Source organism: Neomonachus schauinslandi, chromosome 13 (genome assembly GCF_002201575.2).
Source record: "Neomonachus schauinslandi chromosome 13, ASM220157v2, whole genome shotgun sequence".
NCBI classification, from domain to species: domain Eukaryota; kingdom Metazoa; phylum Chordata; class Mammalia; order Carnivora; family Phocidae; genus Neomonachus; species Neomonachus schauinslandi.
The window spans coordinates 81231262-81255798 of NC_058415.1; the positions used below are offsets into that span (position 1 = coordinate 81231262).

Genomic DNA, 24537 nt, shown 5'->3' on the forward strand with positions numbered 1-24537 from the left:
GAAATTACAGGATGAGCTTGGGACAAATGGGCGTCCCCTGAAAACATAAATCATGGTCTTGTGTAGCCCAAGCCCTTTCGTTTGGGGTGGAAGAGTTACAGCAGGATAGGGATGTGAGCACAGCTGTGTCTGGCCTCCACTCTCCCGAGTGGGTGTGGCTGGCTCCGCGCAGGGCTGGTGGGGAAGCCCCCACATGCCCCCCTGGAATCCTGGGCTTGGCACACTCACCTAGGCAGCAGGCACCCTCTCTCTACTCAGAGATGGGTCCAGAATTAGCATTCCTACTGCCGTTTCCCTGGGCTCTGTTTCTCCAGCTGCCCCCATGATGGCCCCTCCAAGGAAGACGTGGCCCGAGCAACCCTATCAGGAGTCAGCAAGTAGCCAACGAGGGCCGCCGGTTCTAACCCGCGCAAGCGTTCAGAAATGCCGTCGTGCATATCAAACAGCATCTCTGCCACGTCTCCTGTATACATGCTGGGTAACTAGGTAGGAACAGTCTCCCCCCGGTACACACCCCGAGTCTTCTCTTTCCTCTCCTTAAAATAGCTAGTGCCTCCCCCAGCCCAGCATACCACATCCTTCTCTGGTGGGAGTCCTAGCCGCACCCCCCACCCCAGCCCCTGCCTATCCCCCTGCCTCTTGGTCTGGGCAAGCCTCCATCTCTGCCCTGTTGGGCCTCTCAGGGTTGGTCAGTGTCTCTTCTCTCTCTGAATTAACTTGACATAACCAGACAGATGGAAATGATAAAATTAGAACATAGCTTTCCTTTGGGGACATCCCACAAACACTGTAGAGTTTTCCAGACAAAAGCAACAGAGTGGATAACATTGGGGGTTGTCGGCTATTCAGAATTCAGAGATGGTTGCAAGGAAGTAGTAAATAAAGGCCAATACGGGAAGAAAGAAAACCTGTAAATTAGAAGGCTGTTGGCATTGCACGATTCAATTTGGCCTTTTGCTATTGTAATCAGCTTAAGTTGAAGATGACTCCTGTCTAAATGGAAAAACAGGCCGTTGTTTTCACCCAGATTCCAAATTTCAGGGAGCTCTGCCTTCTGAGAGGAGGACCCCGCAGTGCTCCTGGCAGGTTCTAGTTGTCAGCAGGAGAAGGGAAGGCCAGGCCCCGGGGGCCCGGCTGGTGGCAGTCAGGACGGCGGGTGAGGGGTGGATGCGGAGCGGGTGGATCCCTGGAAGTGGGGCTCGGACACCAGCTTTCAGCGGCTGCGGGGCAGTTGGGGGGTGCCCGTGGACAGATGCACCAGGGCCGGCAGCGTTAGTACTGAAAAAGGATGACCTGCAAGAGGAGGGCGAGGAAGGTGGCTGAGTTGGGGGCCTGCCCCACCGGGTGCCCCCCCCCAGCCCGCCCAGAGGTCCTGGAAGGCGTGGAGAATGAGGGTCGCTCAGGGCCCAGATCTGGTTTCAAATCCTAGCTCTGCCACTTACTTGCTGTGAGACCCTGGGCAGCTCACTGCACCTCTCTGAGCCTGTTTCCTCATCTGTAAAGCGGGGGGGATGACAAAACCTCTCTTTCAGAATGCGGAGGCTTCAGTGAGATCCGAGAGCAGCAACACATGTCTGCGGGGCCCTGTGCCCTGTGCCCAGCACCGTGTGAAGTGCCTTACTCACGTTATGGGACAGAAGCCTCAGCCCCGTGACGGTGTCCCGCCATTATGCCCATTTGACAGGGAGGGCACTGAGGCTCAGAGAGGTGAAAATCAGTAAGCCCGGGATCACACAGCTAGGAAGAGGTGGACCCAGGCCTGGCCCCAGACCAAGCTCTCTTTGTTGTAACACATTGCCCTCTCCCTCCGCAAGCCACCAGGACAGTCGTCACCGACACTCGCTACCCCCCGGGCAATGGGCCAAGCACTTCACTCGATCTTCACAAAGCCGAAAGGCAACCAGGTGCCTGACACACTGTGGGTGATCAGGAACGCCTGCCCCTTTCCCTTGCCCTCTTCCTCCTAAAGCACAGGACTGGCTTCTCATCAACCCCTCCACCCCCCACCCCACCCCAGTCAACTCCCTGACGTTCAGGTCAAGGATTACTGGCTGGCTGGTCAGTGGGAGGTGCCTCGTCACAGTAACATGTCAGGAGGCCCTTTCAAGTGGTCTGGGGACATCCAGTGGGCATGGCCATATGGCTGTTCCATTTTCTGATCAGGAATGTTCCTTGCCCAGAGGGTTTACTGTGAGGAGAACCTGGAGGAAAGCAATGGTGATGCTCTCCACAAGCATAATCACAATAACCCACATCTACGAGCCCACTCTGAACCTAAACGCTTCCCATGAGTTATTGCGTTTGCTCTCGGCAACAACCTTTGGGGGTGGCAGTCGTTATTATCCCCATTTTGTGGGTGTGGGAATGGAGGCTCAGAGAAGTGGATTGTGTTCCCAGGTCTCACAGTGAGAAGGGGACAGAGCTGGGATTCAGAGATGGCCTGACTCCAGAGCTCACACCGCACCGTCTCACCCAACCTTGGGCAATGCTCTCTGACCGCTGGGATGCCGGGCTTTGGGCTATTACTAAGAGAAGCTTTCTCAGGAGAGATAACTCGGTGGGCCTCAGTCTCTCTGTCTGATCAATGACAGTATGGCCCTGATTTCTAAGAGCTTTCCAAGCTCTGAAACTGTGAAATCAGGGGACAGGACCGAGGAGAAAGGCGGTTCTGGAAACTTTCAGGCATGCGTGGCCAAACGACGATGAGGCGGAGTCAGGGGGTTCTCCCTGCGAATGCTCACAGCCCTGTCCTCCTGGCCAGACCAGCGCTGGCCTTGGGTGGGTTCAGAAGCCTGCCCCAGGGGGTACTAAGTCTCCTCACAGCTCGGCCAGGCAGGCCTGGGGGGATTTGGGAGAAAGTCCATAAGTCTTGCACTGATCACACACAACCCACCGGGCCTCGTGGTTTTGGCAAGAGGTGGACAGAAAAGGTCCCAGGAGCTGGCAGGAAGGGCTGACAGTGAGAGGGTGGGAGGTCGTGAAGGAAGGAGAGACATTTTTTTTTTTTTTTTTTTTTTTTGCAGAGCTGCTGGATGTGAAGTTGGGGACGAGGCCCAGCAAGAGAAAACTCTGGCTAGGCAGCCAAACCCAGGGGTCAGAAACCTTCTACAGCAAAAGCTGCCAGACCCGAGACTGGCTCATCCTTCAGACTGAACCAGACATAACCACAAGCTTAGCTGAGTAAGCAGGAGACAAGGCTTGGCTCCAAGTGCTGAGCCCAGCCCGAAACACTTCCGAGGCTCCCCTCTGCCCTGCAGATAGAACCTAAGCCCCTCGCTCCACAGTCCAGGCCCTTCATTGTATGACCCCTGCCACCTCCTTGGGCCTCAGTCATGCCAATCACCCCGTGGTCCCTCAGACCCAGGCTCCTCTATGTCTCTGGACCTTTGCACATGCTCTTCTCTTGGCATGGAACGCCCTTCTTCCATTCCCTGCTTCTCCCTAAGAGCTCATCACCTCCTCTTCTGGGTCCTCAAAGGCCATGTTCACCCCTCACCTCAACTGCTCTGTCACCCTGCTCACCTCCTGCTCTAAGCCACATCCTCCTTGAGGACAGGGATGGTGCCTGCTTGTCTCTGCAGGCCCTGTGCCAGGTCTGACGGGACAAGTGCCCTTTCATAGGAGAATGGCAGCTCCGATGCGGGCAGTCCTGGGACGGAGGCCAGCTCTACCCACACTCACGGTGTGACACTGGTGAGCTACTGCTCTGAGCCCAGGTGTCGGAAGGAGTCAGTCAGAATCATCCTCCCAGGGAGGCTGTGAAGGGTGAGGTCGGAGAGCACTGTATAAACTGTAAAGTGCTGGGCAAAAGGAAGTTATGGCTGACCTGTATGGACTTCGGAGCCCAGTAGACTCGAGGCATCCCTGCACAGGTCACGTCATCTCTCTGAGCCTCAGTTTCCTTATCTTTACCAGGAGGACGGCCACCCCCACACCCACAGACACCACTCAAAGTACAGAAAGCACCTGCTATGAATGGAGGCGTTGCTGGAGGAACAGCAGCTCTTGCTGTGAGCAGGACACCCTTGGCGGGTGCTCCTGGGGCACACTCGCCCACCACCGGATCTGTGGCATTTTGTACCGCATGCTACCATTTACTTAGAAATCCGTCTGCGCAACCAGGCTGTCTGCACCATATCCCTGCCCCTTGGTGCCCAGCACGGAGTCGGGCACACAGCAGGTGCTCATTCAGGATAAGCAGAGGTGTCCTGCGGGAGTGGCTCCCCACCCCAAGCCTCCCCAGCAGACTCTCTAAGGGTGAGGCTGGGGAATCTGCCTCTTTACTAGCTTCCCAGATGATTCTGAGGCATGCCAAGACTGTGCTCTGCTGGCCTGGAAGGTCCCTGGGGACCCTTCCAGCTGGAAGGTCCCTGGGGACCCTTCCAGCTGGAAGGAACTGGCCCAGTCTTCCTGGCCCTCCACACCTGCTGACTCCTAGGGCTCCCTGCCTCCCTGAGGCCTGCTACAGCAGTGTTTCCAAAAGAGGCCTCCATTCAATAAAACTAGAAAAATAAATAAAATAAAATAAAATAAAATAAAAGAGGGGCCCCAGGCTGGCTCAGTTGATAAAGCGTGAGACTCTCTGATCTTGGGGTTATGAGTTTGAGCCCCATGTTGGGTGTAGAGATGACTTAAAAAAATAAAATCCTTAAAAATAAATAAATTTAATTTAATTTAAAAAGAGGCCTCCAGGGCCTCCCCACTGCCCCAGGACAAATTCCAGACTCTTCCACCTGGCAGCCCTGAGTCCCCCACCTCTCCTACTGCTCCTCTCCCAGTCCCCCTCCTCTCCCACTGCACCAGCAATGTTGAACTGCTCAGTGCCCCCCAAGAGCCAGGGTGGTTCGTCCTCTCTCTGATGAACTCTGATTCAGCCTTCAGCCCTGTGCGCAGACATTGCCCTCCTCCGGAGAGTCCTCCTTGTGTTCCTCCTGAGCTGTGCCCCGACCCTCCGGCTCCCTGGGTTCTCCCATCAGTTTCATCACCCTGGGTTGTGATTCTTTTGTGTCTTCTCCTCCAGACTGTGGCCCCCATAGAGCAAGAGCTCTGCTCTCCTCATCTCTGTGTTCCTGGCCACTGACTCGGGGCTGCCGAGCACAGTGAGTACATAGCAAATGTCAGCTGAATAGATGAGGAAGTACACGGGTTTCCATCCAGGCTCTGGGACCTGGAGCAAGCTGTGCCTCAATTTCTCCGCTCCTAAAACGAGGGGCCGTCCTAGGACAGAGGCTTGCAAGGCTAACTGAGAGGTACCTTGGCCCTGAGAGGGAGGTGGGAGTCCTACGCACTCTGTGGTTTCACCTGGAGCAGCTCTATCCACTTTTATCTGTTTTATGGGTTCTGGGGGAAAAAATTTTTTAAAGGGTGCCAGTGCTTAAAAACAAAGCTTTCAGGCCATTGGCCTGGGGGCTGTCTAAGCACCCTTCTGGATGTTCAGTCCTGATGCTTGAGGTAACCAGAGATCCCACTTCCACAACGGAGGCCCTGCCAGTTGACCAAGGTCCCCTGCTGCCCTGCTGCCCTGGGGCCCCACCACATAGGGGCACACTCACTCAACTGACAGGGATAAAAATGAGGAAGGAAGAAGAACAGGTGACAGGGTAGGATGCAAAGTGGTGTGTGATATAAACCTTTCCTGGAACCACAAAACGTGAGCAAAGTAACTAAAAATCACAAATCTAAAAAAAAAAAAAAAGGCCAAGGTATGGGGGGGGGGGGGGGGTGCGGGCTACAAGGAGGCCTGTGGAGTGGCCGTGCCCACAGAACACGCTGCTCAAGCGACTGCCTTGGGGGCAAGGTGCGGGCTGGAGGATTCTGGGCAGAGAGGGTCTGCCACAGAGCGGCGTGGTGCCTGCCAGAAACCCATCCCTGGCAGGAAGGCTCTGCCCCACCACACCCAGCCTGGCTCCACTTACCTTCTCACCCCGGTTGGAGAGCGGCCCATCCAGATCGGCTTTGAGGTGGACGGGGGGTGCGGTGTAAGGCAGTCGGCAGTGCACCTGCCCGCACTGTACCTGACCTGCGGACAAGAGGGCACCTTGGGGCTCGTGGTACAGCCTCCACGCAGGAGCCCGTCTGCCCCGTGCCCAGCAGGCTGGAGCCCTGGGACCAGGTTGACCTTGGCCACTTACTGGCTGTGTGTGGCCGTGGGCAAAACTTCAACAGAGTTGGTTGTAATGCCCAATGTAAAAATCTTTATAATCTATAAAGTGCTATGTGATAACTGCCCAGCTCACTGATACACACTCCTAAACAAGTACGTATTTAACACCACTATGCCAAGCTCTATCCCATTATTAGGATCCTCGCTTGGTGCCCTTTACCTTCTTATCTCCCAGGTATCACTCAGGCTTTACCCTATACCTCCTAGAGGACCCTGCACTTGTATGTCACCTTCATGATCCTGTCCCTGGCCACCCTATTTATAACGGCAACCCAACACCAACACTCACCCCTACCCTCCCTGGCCTCCTTCCTAGCTTAGTTTTCCTCCTTCGCACTTACCATCATCGGACTTGCTGTATATTTTTACTGTTGACTTGGCATTGTCTGTCTTTGCCAACTAGAATACAAGCTGTAATGAGGGCCGGAATTTTTGTCTGTTTTCCAGATCTAGATCTTTATGGATTTCCAGCACCTAGAATGGGGCATGACACCTAGCAGGTACTCTTTGAATACTTGTTGCATGAATCTCTGTACCTTCTTCCAACATCTAAAGCTGTGGGGGAAAGTCCATCCTTGTATCTGACCCAAATCTCTCATGTTTCAGGGCTTTGTCACCACAGGGGGGAAGTCCGTGGCTTCTCTTGTCCCTACCCTTCTTTCTCTCTGGTCACATGGTCCCAGGGGAGAGCCCTCTACAGAGACTTACAATTAATATGTAACTTAGGACATGTCACTGTGCTTTCTGAGCCACAGTTCCCTCATCGGTAGAATAAAGCAATTGCATAAGACTGGGGATTCTTAACCTGGGGCGTTCCAGGAGTTTATGAACAGCCTGGGATTCACACTGAAAATTATGTGTGCATGTGCATCTTTCTGGGGTCTGGTTCCAAAGCTTTTTATCGGATTCCAAGCTCTAAGGCCCCAGGAAACTCAGAATCATGTGATTTTAGTTAACTGCAAAGCAAACTGCTGAGGTGTCCTTCAGTCCTGCAGCCAGAGGCAGCAGGTCCAAACACCCTCGACACTTCCTGCCCCACACTGGGTTCCACCTCAAGGGGAAGCAGAAAGGGCACCCTCAGCCCCTTCTCTGAGCATCCAAGACACATCTAGGCTTCATCGACAAAGTCTGTGGGTAGAGTCCTGGGGCATGACTCTGGAGGCCGTGGCCCCACTCCCAAGGGCGTCACCGAGACCCATTACCAACTCCACAGCAAGTGCGAGCTGGCAGCCCGGACTCCTGGCACCTAGAGAGTCCCTGGTCCTTGGCGCCTTTAACAGACGAACTAGACGTTCAGTGGGCTCTGTGCGGCCTGAACGTTAAGTCATTGTTTAGGAAAGAAAGGAAGAAAAGTCCCTCCTCCAGAGCAGATGGTTCAGAAAAGAAACAGTGCAAAGAGACGTGGTTTCCAACTGGCTGCCTGGTGTAATCGGCAGGATTCCGCACAGCCAGCTGTACCAGCCAGAACCACCACCATAACAAGAGCAGCTAATACTTCTCCAGCATCGACTGAATGCTGGAGACTTGATGTCAGTGATCTCATCTGATGCTCACACACAGCTCTGAGAGAAGTATTCTTATTGTCCTCATTTTTACAGATGAGGAAATTGGTTTTCAGGGAAGCTAAGAAGCTTGCCCGATGTCACACAGCTAGTAAGCGGCAAGGCTGAGATCAGAAGCCCGACGGTCTCACCCCAAAGCCCACAGCCAACCATTAAGGAATACTGGCTCCCATTACTGTGGACCCTTGGTTTCCTCATCTGTACAATGAGATAGTGATGTCTGATGTTTACACATATGCTTAGTATAGTGTCTGGCCCATGGCGGGGGCTCAGTGAACAGCAGGGCTCTCTCTGACCCTCCCCCTTCTCTTTCCCTTTTACTTGGAGCTCGAGAAGGGAGGATTCATGTTTATGGGTATGTGTGGTCACACCCAGCTTTGAGGAAACAAACAAGCTCAAAGGGAATGAAAATCTGTAAAAAGCACCTGCTCAATAGCAGATTCACTGAATGTTCATTCCCCCCAGAAATCCACGAGGCTACCTCCCTCTCTCCTCCAGGTTCCTACTCAAAGGTCACTCCACCACGACCCATTCCATCATCCCCATGGCATCCAGTCCCACTGACATGCCATCCCCTCCCCCTCCTTTATTAGTTGTCTCTCCACCCATGTCCCACTCTGGAATGTGAGCCCCAGGAGCACACAGACTTTGGTCTGTTGTGTTTTCCATTGCATTCCAGTGCTTAGCACGGAAGACGCTCAAAGAGTATTTACTGTACACATGAGTGGATTCTCACAGCCCTGTGAAGTAGGCATTATTAATGTCCCAGTTTACAGATGAGGATACTGAGATTCAAGGAGCGTAGGTAATTTGCCCACAGCCTCCTAGCTGTGGATACTCTGGCCTCCTCCCACAACCCCAAACACACCCATGCCACAATGCTTTCTGGGCTATGGCCTGCCTGCATTCAGCTCCTCTGCTGCCCTGCACTCCTACCTCCCCTCTCCTTGTGTCTCACTAATTCCTATCCATCCTTACAGTCTCAGCTTGCTGAGAGGCGGCATCTCCACAAGCTTGCATCCAGCTCCTTTCCTATAGCAATCATCACGATTAAAATCATGCTCTCATCTGTCTGGTTATCGTGCCACGTTTTCTCTCCCACCAAAACGCAAAGACTTTACCCATCCTGTTCTCTCCTTAGTCCCTGGGCCCTGGCGCTCACAGTGGGTACTTGGAAAGTATTTCTTGAATGGCCGTATGGCTTTTTCTCTACGAAGGGTCCCGTCTCAGTAAGGCCGAGACCGGGAACTTAGCCCCTCTCCCCAACCCCCGTCCCCCCGAGGGACTGCAGACCCCACGTCTTCACCCACCGGGATCCGAAAGGCCTCCCCACGCCTCCTCCTCCTGCGCGCGCTCCTGCGCGCCCCCCTCGCCCGTAGGCCCGGCGGCCTAGGAGTTGAGGTCACTTACTCTCGATGTAGCCGTGCAGGGTGACCATGCGCGCCCGCTCGGGGCTGCTGAACGGGGAGTAGTGGATGTCGTCGGACAGGGCGGAAGGGAGGCGGGACGGCGGCCCCCCGGAGGGCGGCACGGGATGCTGTGGTGTGTGCTTTTTATGACGCGCCCGGCAGTTTTGAAACCACACCTGGAACGACAGCCTCAGCAGCCTCAGCCTTGCGGAAAAGGGCTGGACGCGCCGCGGGGAGCCCCCGAGCCGGACTGCTTCGTCGCCTCGCGCGTAATGGCGGCCACGTGCGCCCGGGCCTGCGGCTCCCGAGCCCCGCACGCGGTGGAGGGCCCGCCCCCGACCCGAAGGCCCCGCCCCCGACCCGAAGGCCCCGCCCTCCCTCGGCCCCACCTGGATGACCCTGCGGCTGAGGCCCGTCATGTCCGCAAGCTTCTGCAGCGTCTGTGCGTCGGGGTTGTTGTCCTGCGCGAACTGCGCCTGCATAACCTGCGGGGAGTAAAAGGGGCAGTGAGGCAGGAACGCGCCGAGGTCTCCCAGACCCCGGCCCAATCAGAGAGGATCCGGCCCGGAGGCCACGCCCCAGACAGCTACGGCCCCTCCCCGCCACCCGCGGGCCCGGGCAGAAGGGGCGGAGCCAGAGGCCCTCTCGGCCCCGCCTACCTCCAGGGCCCGCCCACACCCCCGGCCACTCGCAGCCTGCCCGGGTACCTGCAACTGCTCGGCGGTGAAGGATGTCCGCGCGCGCTTGGCCGGTTTGGGCTGACTGTCCTGTTCCGAGGGCACTGCCCCCTCCAGCGTGAGGCCGTTCCCTGGGGGTGACAGAAGTGGCTGACCACGCGTCCCCATCTCTTCTAGTGGCATCCTGGAAAGGACGGGGGTGGGGGCAGCTGGTCCCTGGAAGGGTCAGGAGCGGAGTTGGCTGGGAGCGGGGATCCCAGAGTCGTAGTCCCTGAGCTCTGTCTTTTAGAAAAGGGGCTGTCATTTCTGAGCGTTTGCTCAGTACCAGACACTGCTCTTTCGGTGTGTCCTTTGTGTCTGGCTCACAGCCCCATTTTACAGCAGAGGAAAGAAACTGAGGCTCAAAGAGAAGAAAGTCCCTGCCCAGGACCTTTCTCACCTAGTGGCTTACAGCTGGCTGACCCTAGTGCCCCAAACTGGACTCCCTCTTAGCTAAGCCAGGGAAACCAAAGGCTGGTGGAGGTAAGATGGAAGCAGATTACAGAACTGTGATTCTAATTTTGTAAAAATGGATGGAAGCAAAAAGGTTGAAAGGATATACACCAAGGTGCTAGCAGTGGTTACTTCTAAGGAGTGCACTTATGGAGACTACTTTCAATATTTCTGTAACTTTTGAGGTTTTTACAGCAATCATATGTCACTTTATTTCTCTAAGGTTTAATTTTGTTAACTGGAGCATATGTTAGCCATTCTCTTTCCACTTATATTACTTTTACAATCACACTAAATACATTCCCATTTTATTTTTCTAGGTAATACATGCTCCTTAGCAAAAACTCAGAAAATTCAGATAAGCACAAAGAAGAAAATAAAAATCACCAGTAATTCCACCACAGTTCACAATTAGTTGTATTATTATTATTATTTTTTTAATTAGGAAAAACGCTATGTTGGCGGGGCGGAGGGGGACCAAACTAACATGGCACCATACATACAGAGAAAAAAATCTGGGAAGATATGAGAGGTGGTAACGTTTAGAGTGATCTTTATTTTCTTCTTTTTGCTTAACCATCTTTCCTAAGTTTTCTATGATGGAAGGGTGTGTGTTTAAGCTTCAAAGTAAAACAGCAGGGGCACCTGGCTGCCTCAGTTGGTAGGGCATGTGACTCTTAATCTCAGGGTCTTGAGTTGAAGCCCCACGTTAGGCATGGAGCCTACTTAAAATTGAAAAAATAATAAATAAATAAATAAATAAATAAATAAATAAATAAGAGTAAAGGGACGCCTGGGTGGCTCAGTCGGTGAAGCATCTGCCTTCAGCTCAGGTCATGATCCCAGTCCTGGGATCGAGCCCGGCATCGGGCTCCCTGCTCAGCGGGAAGCCTGCTTCTCCCTCTCCCACTCCCCCTGCTTGTGTTCCCTCTCTCGCTGTCTCTCTCTCTGTCAAATAAATAAATAAAATCTTTAAAAATAAATAAAATGCTTTTTAAAATAATAAAATAAAATAAGAGTAGAACAGTAAACTCCACTGAGGGCTGCTCACTAAAGGAGATCTGAGGCCCCAAGCCTTCAAGCTCCCCCGCATGGTAGGAGTCTGGGGTTGGCCTAGAGGCGAGAGAGAGTTATAACTGGCAAGGCTGGGGCTAGGGGTGGTCCTGATTGGTCCAGATATGGAAGGGGGTCACTGATGGGCCATGGTATAGAGGGAGCCTGACTCCTGGGATTCCATCCCAGTACCACTGGTGATTTGGCCACCACTGCAGGTAACTTCATACAACCTCAGCCTCACTTGCTTCCCACCTAGGTCACTTAGTCCTGATCCTGGCAGGAGAAAGTGATGACCTTGGTGTGGCCATGGTCTGGAACACTCGAAATTCCTGACTAGTTCCCAGGCTAGGAACTGAGGTTGGGTGGTCCATATACCTCCAGAGAGGCCCTGAGGATGGGAAAGACACTTTGTGGTACTAATATCCCCCTGGGAGAGCAGGCAGGACAAGGATTGGTGTGCCATTTTTTTCAGTGGTTAAATGAAACTTAGAGGGGCGGCCACATCCCAGCAGCCTCCCTTGTTTAATGAGGTCTGATTAAGAGTCCCTGGAGCTTGGGGAGGGGTTGGTATGGTATGGTGGTTAAAAGCCTGGGCTTTGGAGTCAAGCCAACTGCTAGTATGTAACCTTTGGCAAATCACATACTGCAGATAACCTCTGCATGTTTCCTCATCTGTAAAATGGGGACACATCAGCTACTTCTTGGGGTTTTTGTAAGGATTGCACAAAATAATCCACATTACAGAGAAGTTAGCAGCTCCCAAAGACCCAGGCAGGAAAATTATGGAAAAGGGTCCCTGACTCTGCCCTCAGCCCAACTTCCATTCTTACCCCTTTCTAACCACCAACCCACCTGTGACTCAATCCTCACAGTCCCCGGAAGATGTGAACCCTGTCTGCTGGCCTCTGTGTCTTGGGGAGACACAGTATTGGAGCCAGAAGAGATTTAGGGATCTTTCTAGTTGACCGTCTATCTTGCACAGACGGGGAGACTGAGGCCCAGAGAAGAAAGGAAACTTCATATGTTTCCCAGAAGCAAAACTGGAGCTCATGTCTCCAGACTGAAAGGCCTTTTTCCTTACAGTCCAGGATGAAACCCCCCAGCCCCAAACCCCTGGCTTGGAGTTGCTGGCAGAGGAGTTGGGAGAACAGAGTGGAATCATCTCTCCAGGACTGGCCCATGGTCAGGTGCAGGCAGCAGGAGGGCCTGAGTCCTCAGGCCAACCAGAGCTGGCCAAAGGTGGAGTAGGCTGCCCCATTATGAGAATCATCTCTAGGGTTCATTGAGTGTCTCCTGGCTTTACAACACATCAGCTCATCTGTCTTTGAGAAGGTGTCTTATCATTAGCTCCATTTTACAGATGAGGAAACATCTGCCGAGACAGACTGTGACTTCCTACTCCCCCGCAACAGATGGAGCCAAAAGCGCATGCTCCGTGTGTGCAGCCCCACACCTACGCAGTCTCCGGGTGGTCCACGGAGCGCCTGCTCCTAGAGGAGTGTGGTCAGTTCCTGCGGTGCTGGGGGGCGGGGGGGAGAGGGCTGGGCACAGAGGTGTGGCAGGGTGCTGGGCGGGGCGGGTTGGGTACCGTTCTCGGCGGCCCTCTTGAGGTTCTCGATCATGGTGTCGTAGTGGATGCGGCACAGCACCTTCTCCTCGACCAGGCCAAACTCCTCGCCCGTGGACAGCTGGCGCTTGCACGAAAAGCAAGCGAAGCAGGCCAAATGGTAGGCATTGCCGCGTGCCCGCCGCACCCAGTCGCTGGCATAGATCTGTCGACCGCACCGTGCACACTTGGTCCCAAATCGGCTGCGGGACACCGGGACAGGAAAGGGGGGTGGCGAGGCTCAGACAGGCTCCCCCTTCCCCCTCCAAATCCCAGTGGCCCGCCAGCACCCTGCCTCCTGGCCTTTGTTCACCCACAAATTTCCCTTTGCCTGGATCCGCCCAGTACTCCACACCCCTGCAGACACCAGCTCACCTTCACTCTGAGAAGGTGAGCTGGTGGGTGGTTTTTATTTTCTTCTTGGTGCTTTTCTGAGTTTTCCAAATTTTCTACAATGATCCCTTACATTCGTAGATAACTAATCTGTTCATTAAAATATATCGGGAAAATATATAACATAATAACATGCAAGTTTTTGAGCACTTACCACATGCCCCGCAAGATTCTAAGTGTTTTATGTTGATTATCTCAATTAATCTTCATTTCGCAGATGAGGAAAATGGGGACCAGAGAGTTAAAGTAACTTGCACAAGGTCACACAGCTTGCAAGGGTAGAAACCCAAGACGAATAAACTGTACCCCAGCGGTAGAGATGCTCAGTGTTTCTTGGAAGCATAGATGGATGTGTACTTACTGGCTTTGTGCCCTTGAGCAAATTGTTTAACCCCTCTGAGTTCTCACTTTCCCTGCCCTGAGCTGAGCTAGGTGACCACGGCAGAGACTACTGCTTAGTACTTTGCAGGCTATTAAGTACCCAGCCAGTCCCAGACTCCAGAGCTCCAGGACATTCTAACAGTAAATGTTAAAAAGACAAACAAACAAACAAACAAAAGGCCCAGATCAAATGTCCCCTCCCCCTTAAGCCTTCCTTGTTGGACCTTTTCCACATCTCCCCCCACCCACCCACCCCCTGCCTTGTAGCCTGGCTATTTGGGTGTGCCTGCCTCCACTAGCCCACTGGGAGGCCCTCCAGGAAGCTGTAGAGTCTGGTTTACCCAGTCCCAGAAGTCAGCACAAGGCCTGACCCCTGAGCACCAGGGAAGGTTTTTCTTTAAGTAGATGACTCATTCGGTGACCCTGTCCCAACCCTCAGTTTCCTCTGGTGCCCACTCTATTTCAGGGAATGATGCCACCACTCATCCAGCCCCTCAAGCTTAGAAATCTAAATCATGCCTTCCTCCCTCTCTTCAACCCCACATCTAGCCAATCAACTGGCATTGTTGGTTCTTTCTCCTAAGTATCTTTGGGATCCCTGTCCTCCCCAGGGCCACAGCTGCCCTCCTAGGCCAGAATCTGCGCTGCTCAGCCTGTTGCCAGCGCCATCCCGGCCAACAACCGTTCCTCCACACAGTGGCCACAGCAAAGTTTCCAGCATGCGCAGTGAATCCTGTCCTGCCCTGCTTAAAATCCTTTGGTGACTCCACTCAATCCTTGGGATCTGATCCAAGATCTTTGGCATTTCCAAAGCCTGGCGGACCACAACCTCTTAGACTCATCTCCTCCCTAACTTTCCCCACCCACACCCCAGCAGGAGTCCCAGGCAGCCAGGAGGGAAGGTCAGTGCCAGGTCTCTATGGCCCCCTCTGAAGCACCTTCCCAGCCCAGGCCTATGCACAGACAGCGCTCATCGCACACCGCCCCCCTGGCGAGTCCCCCAGTTCCAGCACCAGTCTGGCAGCATGGGTCAGGCGGGTTTGTAAAGGTCAGATTCTTCGGCTCTCCCTCCCACCCCCTGTATTCCTGGGAGAGGACCAAGAAGATCTGCCTCTGTGTCCCCAGGGCCGGCACACTTCCACCCCGAGGAGCACTCGGAAATGCCTGTGAACGTGTGCAGAAACCAGTCGAGCAAAGGCGCTCTGGTTACAGCCTCGCCTGCCTTGGCAAAGGCAAGCAACTGTCAACTGAGTAAACAGTCTTGGTTTAAACCGAGTGCGGGAGCGCGCGGAGGCCTTGGCCCGCCCCGGCTCCAGACGTAACTCCAACGCCATGGTCTCTGACCAGGAGCGCAAGGGGACCCTGTCGCTGGCGGCGCGGTTTGCTCAGTCGGGCTGTGCTGCGCGCCTCTGCTGGGTCAACTGCCCCCCAAACCGAGGCGGTTCCGAACCTCGGAAACTCGGCTTCCCCAGGGGACAGCCTAGCACAGCCCGTGGTTTCTTTCCCAAGCTCTCAGTAACGGGGAGAGGAAACCTCTTAGCCCACCCCTGCCTACTCTCGCCTAAGGGCGGACCCGGGGTTCCGCTGCCCCACCGCTTGTGCGCCGTTTAGGAGCACTTTCTGGCCTTGAAGAGGAGGGAGCGGCCAGTCGAGTGCAGAGCAGATAGAGCGACCCAGGGTCCCGGGGCGCAACGTCTTCATTGCACACCCTCGGCTTCGCGCAACCGCGTGAGGGGGAGACTGGCGCGCATTTTGCACACGTGGAATCGGAGGTTCAGAGAGGACAAGTGACTTGCCCAAGACCACAAAGAGCGTGGGGCTTGGGGTCGAGGTCCGCTCTGAAGTGCAAAAGGAACCTAGAAACCTGCGGAAGCAGCTGGGCGGGAGATGATTAGGGCTGGATCTCAGGTGTATTAACTGGAAACGGGCCTGGTCTGACCCCGACGCGTCCCGACTCCCAGCCCCGGGTCCCGGAAAGTCCCGTTCCCGGCGTAGGGCCTGAGGCCTAGCGGACTGCGGAAGGCTGGGAGTGCGTTCCCAGCGAGAGGGGAGAGCCGGGGAAGGGAAGGTCCCGGCCTTCAGAGGCCAGGTGAGAGCGACTGCGTCTCCAACCGGTCGTCTCCGTGCGCCACGACCCGTGAGCTGCGCCAGAGTACACGACCCGGATCCTCGCGCGCGGCTGTGCCAGATTCCTTGTCCTTTGCCAGAGATGAGTCCAAGACACCCCGCGCACCCCTGATCTTCCCGCTCCACACGCCCGAGACGCCCCGGCGCCTTCTGCGCCTACACTGTAATAGTACACTCCTTGCTCCCAAGCGGACCCCGCGAGTGGTCTCTCAGCAACTTTCTCACCCTCCACGTGTCACCCCAAATGACAAAAGCTGTCCCCAGCCGTAGGATCTCCCCGCGCTCGCCGTGGTTCCTCTCCATCAACGAAATCACCTTTGCGATGGATTCTTGGATGGGGGTGAGGGGGTCATTATGCAGTTTTGGATGCGTTTGCGGGCCGCTTCTGAAACGTATCCTCCACCCAGGGCAGGGGTCAGTGGCACAAACAAGGGGGCACGAGGAGGCTTACGGATCGAGGCTCTCTGACAAACCGATAGACTCCTTCCCAGGCGGGCTGCGAGGCCCGAGCCGCCGGTTTCCGGAAGCAGCGAAATCGGCGGCGAGACAACGAAACTTCAAGAATGGGGTGTTCGGGAGCTGCGAAGGGAGCGCCAAAGGGATTAGGGGGCGCGGCTACCGCCCTCCACCCCCAGCCTTGTGCGCGCCCCTCCCTGGATCCCGGCGCGCGCCATGGGGGTAAAGGCGCAAAGGACAGACACGCTCTGGGCGTGGAGAGGTGTCTGACAGACGCTGCGCATCCTGGCAGCTGCTGAAAGGAGTGGGGTGGCCATGTGTATCTCCTTAACCTCTCTCCCCTGAGTAGGGAACAGAGACATCTGGGTACTCGGGGTTGTGCGGAGGGAGCTGTGCGCCCTTAACCAGGTCAAGCTCACTCTCCTGGCCTACTTCCTCTGGGTACCGAGTTGGTGTTCAGTCATTATTTGTTAGATGAATGAGCCTCAACGAAAGAGCCTTTCAGAGTTTCACTACGACTCCTTTCCCCCTTATTAAGATACCCGAAGCTCTGAATGGGAAGCTGGAGAGTCGGTTTGGAAACTCAAACCAACATTCATGTATTTTGCGTCCAGAACACTCACTTGATGGCCTTAGAGAGATTCTAAGAGGCCAACAAGGTGGATTGGAGGTGGAGCCCTTCCTATCCCCTCTGTTCCTTACTTTCTAGGCAAACTCTTAGGAGAAGAAGCCAGAAAAAAACAGAACCAGCAATTATGAGGTTAAAACGCCCCGCGCCTCGGAGGTCCCGGCCTGAGGCCCCTCCCCAGAACTCCTCTCTCCGCTCCCCCAACATCTGTCCCCCAACAGCTGGCGGCCGCTGGGCCGCTCTCTGCCGCGGTGGGGGGCCGCTTCCCAGCTCTGGGCCTCCCTGGGGACCCTCGCTCTGGGGGAGGGGTGGGGTTCTCCCGCTGGAGCCCGCAGTTGGAGCTTGGGCTCTAGGAGGAAGGCCAGAGAAGGCTGAGAGCTTGCCCTAAGTCACATGGGCCAAGCAGAGGACAGGAACTTAAGCCGGCTGCCCAGTGGCCCAGCCCAGGACACTCTGAACCCCACCCGTATCAACGCCAGGAGCAGTAGTTAACCCTTTACTCCCCACTCCAATGGGCAGAAGGCAAGAGGGCCAGGGACCATGGTGACCTGATCCTGGCAAAGTTGATCCAGTCACAGCCTCTGAGGAGGTCACTCCTGTCCTAGTGCTTCCAGGGCCCACCCAGGAAGAGTCACACACCAGAGCACCCAGCTGGTGCTCCTTGTGTGAAGCCAATGAAACTGGGCAGGGGATCTCAGGGCCAGGAGAGAGGGGTCTTTGCCATTCCACGACCTCACCTTGTAGAGAGCTGCGGCTGACATATCTCACCTATAAAAGAACAGTACTGAGTGTTTTAGACACAGGGATGGTGGAGTCATGTGGCCGTGGGGCTTACCCAGGCTCTGCCACTTACTAGCTGCGTGACCTCACCTCTGAGGACCTCAGTTTCCCCTCCTATAATGTGGGGATTATGACAGTATGGTAATCACAGGGTGGACCTGAGGATTCAACGAGATAGAGCATGTCACGAGTTAACGCAGTTCGGGGCTTGAGAAGAGCTCTATACATTCTGGTGCACAGTATCCTCACCCCTGTCCAGCCCCTCTTACACTCTCTCACCGAGTGACCCTGGGCTCCACTTCCCTCTCCCCCAGGGCATCAGTCTCCCCAACCATACAATGGGCATGATGCTTGGGGGGGTTGAATGAGGAGGCACAGCAGATCAGTCCATGCCCCACTGCGGGGGGGGGGGGGGGGGGGCAGCAGCTGCAGGTCAGTGGGTGGGAAGAAGCTGTCTGAGGCTGTGGTTGCTGAGGGCAGTGGAGATATGAATGGCCCAGAAAGGAACACTATTTTCCCCCCAGGACTTTTCTTCACTTCTTGGAAGAAAATAGAAAGAAAAATGGTCTTAACCGAAAAAGCAAAGAAATTAAAAGCAATATCATATTTTCCCTGGTGGTTTGCTAGGACTCAGGGAGTGAGGGTTACTAGGAATCTGGTTGAACCCACAGGGGCTGGTGAGGTCCCTCCTTGGAAGGAGAGTTGGAGAAACTGAAGCAGAGAGGCTGAGCAGTCTTGCCAAAGGCATTCCCCCCCCTCCCCGCCCCTTCCTCTGAAGCCTCCCTCCCTGGTGAGTTTGGAGGGCCTTCCTAACTCCTAACTTCCTGAGCCACCAACACCAGGCTCGGCCAAGGGAGACTGTGGGTCTATAGGACGGTGTCAAGAAGAGGCAAGAAGAGGGATGGAGCAGAGGAGAAACCCTTCCCTGAGGGATAAGACCAGAGGCCAGAGGACCATGGAAGACCCCCCATGCCCCCCACCCCCCCCTCCATGAGGTCTTGGCCACTTCCTTCCTCCCCCAGTCCTACTGGGAGATCTTCGCCTCTCCTAGGGCAGAATGCTCCAGTCCATATCCCACCAGACGCTTGACCTTGGGCTTCAGGAAACAGAGGGCTAGAGAAACTCGGTGCATGGCCTCTGCGGGAGCCCCAGCTCTTGAGGGGGACCTCTGTCACCCACGCCAGCATTCATGCTCTCCCCAGGAAAAGCTCCTTTGGAGCAGCCACCCAGAGCCTGGGCTGATCCTGAGAGCAGACAATAGTCCCTGCCGGGTGCTCCGCAGTGGCTTTTTCTTTCCCTTTTTGTGGGTTTTATCATTTTTGTTACAGATGAGGCTGCCAGGGATGGGTTATGCCTGCATGGAGACCTGGCTGGGGAAGAAATGATCAGGAGAGTCACAATTCTGCCCTCATTCCAGGGAATGTAAGCTTTTATCCCGTCCATTTTCTTAACCAAAAATCTGTTTTAGTTTTGCTTTTGGGGCTTTTGTCACTGGAAAAGGATTAGCGCTCAGAACCTGCCGCCTAGAAATGGCCTGGCCCCATCCCTCCAGGCAAGCCCTGCTCCTCAAACTGTCAGTGGAAATGCCATCAGGGGACTGTGCCCAGCATCCACTCTTCCAAGCAGGATAATGGTGACGATCAAGGCATCCATAGCACCTGCCATTTGGGGAGACTCTACAGAGCCTTCCTCCCTACACTGGCCTCTTTGGCAGCTCAGACAGACAACCCTGGAAGTAGGACACTGAGGGCAGAAAGATGTAGTCACTTGCCCAAGGTCACACAGTGATTCAGTGTTGGCTTGATAGAGCCCAATTACTGCCTGTCCCCATAATAGCTACACCCCCCATCCTCCACCCCACCGCAGTGGGAAGGGGGACCCCAGAGCCAGTGAGGCTCCGAACAGTGGGATCAGGATCTCAGTTTTGACTAATCCTTGAAGGTCTAGTAAAGCACAGCATCCAAGAAGGCTCCGTCCAGCCTGGGCATGAGCTGAGGCTGGGGAAGCAGGGAGGAAGCTGCCAGGTCCACCGTCATCAGGAGGGCCAGGAGAGGGGTCTAGCCCTGCCTTACTCTGCAGAAGGAGGCCGACATACCATCCTCCTGGGTTCCTCAGGCTGGAGCCCTGTCCCTGGCTAGCTGATGAGCCCAATGAGCCCTAAAAGAGCAGCTGCTTGCTTTGGGGGTTTTCTTGTTTGTTTTGTTTTGTTTTGTACCAAACGGAGGCAGGCATAGAACAGGGAGGTGGCAAGACAAGGACTCTAACCTCCATTTCCTGCCCTGGCCAGCCAATAGTCAGATGGGACAGTGGAGAAAGACATACCCACTACGCGATAGTAACCCCCTCTGACGCACACATGTGGCAATCCACATCCACAAATCCACATTCACATCACACCCGTGGCTCCTCAATGCCAGGGCTAAGGCCTTCAGCAGGAATGTCCCCTCAGAGGAGAAGTGGGGTAGGAAAGACGGGATTTCAGAATTCTCACCCTGTCACCTCTGGGTCCCTGTCCAGACATAATCTTGTCCCCACTACCTTGCACACATGCACGCATACACACACACACACACACACAAAGTCCCAACATTCACACGGAGACCTACACTCTTGATGCTCACACATAAACTAAAAGACAAATACTTGTCATAAAGGAATGCACACACTGGCTTCGTACCCCTGACCTTGTTCGGTGACACATTCGTCCAGTGCTACCGCACAGACACACGGACGCTCCTTGCATGTTGAGTCCCAGGCCACCCGCTAGACCCCCCTCTCCCCATGCACACCCCAGGTGCACAATCTTTCACATCCATACACAAAAGAAGGGAGAGTCCACTTCTGAAACCATCCTTCCTATGGTTTCCCCAGAGTCCTCCAGCCCCAAACACTGCAAGCTTCACCCTAGACTCAAGATCCTCTCTTTCCAAGTGCCAGGAGACTCCAAGCCAGAGGTAAGGGGGCAGGCATTACCTTCCCACCCCTTTCCTTGACTATCAGGGCCAGGGGTCTTTCTAGGAAGACTGAAGCCATGACCTCTGCAGAGGCAAGGATGGGAAGGACGTCTGTGGGTTACCGGGTGGTAACAGGGGAGTAGCTTTCTCCACTTCCTGGTGAAGCCCTTGGGAACAAGCATCCCTCCCAAGAACCGGTCCCTCTCTGCTCTCCCAGACTCTTATAGGCCTGGTGGCCCGGCCTCAGGTCAGGTTCACGCTTCCCGCCAGCATCAGGCCAAGCGGCCCGCTGTGCCCCTGACCTCGCGGTGACCTCGACCCCGTGACCAGGTCAGGCCTGAGCGCGCAGTTAGGAGCCCGGCGCTCGCAGGCGGCCAGAGACGCGGCGGCGCGGCGGGAGGGTGAGCCTGGCTTGCGGTCGAGAGCTGCAGGGCCGAGGCTCTGCAGCGCGGAGAGCCCAGCCCGGGGTAACCCCACTCGGCGGCCCTGGTGGCTGGGCCCGACTCTCCCCCTTCCTGTCCCAGCCAGCGGCGGCTCAGCGTCAGAGCCTGGACCTGGCAGAGGCTGAAGCCCGAGACCGAAACGACGACGGAACTGAGATTGAAACAGGCGCCCCGGGACCCGGGCAGGATTCCAGACTCCCAATGCGACACTCGAGCGACGCCGGGGTCTGAGTTGAGGCGGAGCCGGAGAGGTTGGGGCTTAAGACGAAGCATTTGGATATGGGACGGGATCTGAGAGCTGCGAGGCTAGTGCTTGGGGCCTGACCGGACCTAGACCCACGGAGGAGTCCAGGGCAGAGCCGCAGCAGGAGCCTGGAGCCCAGCTCGGGGTCGGCCGGGAGAGACGCGAGCACGGCTGCAGTCCGAGTGGGGTTGGACCCCGGAGCTGGAGCGCTCTGGAGGCGTAGCCAGATCGCGGCTGGGATCCGAGCGGGTCGGGGCCGGAGCCCGGGATGTCAGAGCTCGACCCAGGCGCTTGAGGTCGGAACTGGAGCCAGACACTCTGCAAGCCCCGAGACGGAGCCAGAGACGCGACCCAAACCGAGTGGGCCGCAGGAACCGGAGGCGGGTCGCGGGCCGGGACCTGGGCCGGCACCCGCGCGCTGCCTGGAGCTCCTCGTTCCGGGCGCTGAGAGCGGGCGGGCTGCGCCGGGAGTGCGCTGGGGATCGGGGCTTGGGCGCCAGAGACCGCGCGCCGCCAAGGCGTCCTCCGCGCGCGCCGCCGGGGGTGGGGGTGGGGGGGTGCCTGCCTGCGGCGACACTGCTGGCCCAGCGGCCGCAGCCTACCTGAAGTAGTCCATCTTGCAGAAGATTTCCTTGTTCTTGATGTAGCAGCTGTTCTGCTGCCTCAGCGACGTGCGACACACGGAGCACTCGAGGCACCGCACGTGCCAGATGAGGTTGTTGACCTGGGGAGGGGGCGGAGGTGGGGGACGGCTCAGAGCGCGCCTCTTTTCACGCCGGGCCCCAGCCTCCCCGGCCCCATTTGCAGATACTGTAGCTGGAGGTCTGAAGGTGTGTAGGACTTCCCCACTTTTCTGCTGTAAGGTAGAATTACACTCTTCCCATTTTTCAGACGGAAACCCGGGGGTGCGGAGAGACTCTAAGATTTGCCCAAAGCCGCCCAGTCAGGCAGCGGCTGAGCCAGGATTAGGAATTTAGTGGACCTGGCGCCGGCGTTGCGGTCTTCAGGGATGCAACCCACACCCCGCCGACACACACGCAACACCCCGCCCCGGTCTCACCTTGAGCAGGTACCGATCCAGGATCTCAAGGCCGCAGCTGGAGCAGATGTTCTTGCCGGCTGACGGCACGGAGGAAGCGGCAGAAGGCGGTGAGCAGACGGATGGCGTGCTGGGAGTACAGGGGGAGGCCCGGCCCTCGTCCTTGTCCAGAGCGCCTGCCAGGGCCTCGGCGTCCGACTGAGCCTGCAGGCGGGGAGACAGGGAGAACGGCGCGCTGAGCTGAGCGCCCAGCCGGGGGCCCGGCGTTGCTGCTGCCTCGGAGAGAGATCTGGGGCCCCAGCTCATCAACTGACAACGAAATTCTCCCGACACGCCGTTCCACGGGCTACAGGATAGGAATGGAAGGGCCTACTGTAGAGGAAGGGACGGCCCCAACTTTCAACCCGCGCGTCCTGGGTGCTGGGGACGGTTAAAGTCTACATTTCCGGCCGGAAAACCGAGGCGCAGAGAGGGGCGGCGCCTTCCCGCAGTCCCCCGGCGCATGGACAGCGGTTCGGGGCCGGAAAGCCGGTCAAGGTCCCCAAGGGCCGGGCAGCCGGCGGACGGGGGAGCGAAGGCAGGGCCGAACGAACTCACCATGGCGGGCGGCGCGGTCCCTTCAAGACAGCGGGTGGTCGCTTTGCAGCCGGACCCTGGCTGGGCCATCACCTGGGGGAGGGGGAGGGAACTCAGGCGGCGGCGGCTGCACAACTGCCTCCGCGCAGCCTGAGCCCAGCGCCTCCCCGCGCCTGTTATATAAACCGGCGCGGAACAATGAGTCTTAACTTTGTAGTGGGCATTTAAAGCCCTTCCCCACAAAAGCGGTGTCTCTCTAATGAAGCAATTTGAATTTGGATTGGATTTTTTCCCTCTCTCTCCCCCTCTCCCTGCACTTAACCCGTGGCTCTTGAAGTAATCGCTTAGTTCCCTTGCAATCCAAGCCTCTGAGGGGGAAAAAAAACACGCGCACACACACAAACTACCTGCAATTAGAAATTGTCGTGAATGCCCAAGATAAGAGGTAGCCAGAGTGTCAATTCCAACTGTCAATCAGTGAGATCCATCAGGCCGCCCAAAGAATTGCAAATTTGATTTTTTAATGGTAGTAATTAAAAATCGAATTTTTTCTCCCTCCACCCACCCCCCTTCCTCGCTCCCTTCTCCTCCTCTCGACACAAAATGCAAAAAGGAGAAAAGAGAGAAAGAAAATAAAAAGGAGATGGGTGGAGGGGGGGGGCGTTTGAGGAAAATAAAACCCGGAGCGCTGGGAGCATCAGCCCGCAAGCCCAGCGCGCGCTGCGAAATTGATGCCGCGATAGTGACACGAATTCAGGCGCCTTTCGAGGGCCAGTCCGAGGGAAACCCCGAGCAAAATGGGGGCGAGGTCCGGGGGAAATGGGACCAAAAAGAGAAAACGGAGGCGTCCAAGAAGAGGAAAAAGCACCCTCCAGCCCCTCGGCGCGCCCGGGACCGGCCCCGTGTCGGGATTCTCAGCGTTGCGCCAGCACAACCCCCGGCGCATCGGCGCTATCAGCGCCTATTCAGACGGACAATACCCGCCTCGCCTCCTCTTGATTCGCCTGTGTCTTTGCTAAATCGCTTTTTGAGAAATTCCTCCAACATTTGCATAATGTGTTCCCGCTTTCCGCGACCCCCCCCTCCGCGCTCGCGCGCGCTCACACACTCACATACACACACTCACAGGCGCACCCCCGAACCCCTCCTCCCTGCGGCCGCCCGCCACCCGGCCCGGCCCGGCGGGGTCCCGGCCCCTGCCCGACGCCGGTGGCCCGGGCCGCTCACCCGCTCGCTCGCTCGCTCGCTCGCTCGCTCGCTCACCTGGTCGGTGGCGGGGCCGCCCTCGGCCGGCAGCCGGCAGCCCTCGGGCAGCGCCGGGGCGGCGTTCTCATGCTTCCAGTACATGGGCCGGGGAGCGGCGGGCTCGGCGGGCACGCAGCGCGGAGAGCCGCGCCGCGAGGGGCCACGGCCGCAGCGGGAGCAGAGGCTGAAGCAGGAGCTGGAGAAGAGCCGAGGCGCCGGCCCCGCCGCCCCGGGCCCGGCCCCAGCCCCCCCCCCCGGCCCGCGCGCAGCCCCGGCCTCCCTGGCTGCTGCCGCTGCTGCCTCGGA

General features: G+C 56.4%; 1 protein-coding gene across 3 annotated transcripts; it reads right to left on the bottom strand.

Annotated features, from left to right (window-relative positions):
• Positions 1 to 606: 606 nt before the first annotated feature.
• Positions 607 to 24333, bottom strand: LHX6 (LIM homeobox 6). 3 transcript variants are annotated; one of them, XM_021691487.1, is made up of 10 exons: positions 24250 to 24333; positions 23008 to 23079; positions 22432 to 22614; positions 21974 to 22095; positions 12948 to 13168; positions 9842 to 9942; positions 9524 to 9619; positions 9136 to 9310; positions 5916 to 6019; positions 607 to 1293 (listed from the first exon to the last, which is right to left on the bottom strand). In XM_021691487.1, the coding sequence occupies exons 1-10, from the start codon at positions 24331 to 24333 to the stop codon at positions 1273 to 1275; spliced, it is 1179 nt and encodes a 392-aa protein (XP_021547162.1). In that variant the 3' UTR covers positions 607 to 1272. The 3 variants fall into 3 exon arrangements, with proteins under 3 accessions (XP_021547162.1, XP_021547163.1, XP_021547165.1); XM_021691488.1 differs by lacking the exon at positions 5916 to 6019 and having other exon boundaries at positions 1191 to 1293; XM_021691490.1 differs by lacking the exons at positions 5916 to 6019; positions 24250 to 24333 and adding an exon at positions 23882 to 23932 and having other exon boundaries at positions 1191 to 1293.
• Positions 24334 to 24537: the final 204 nt, after the last annotated feature.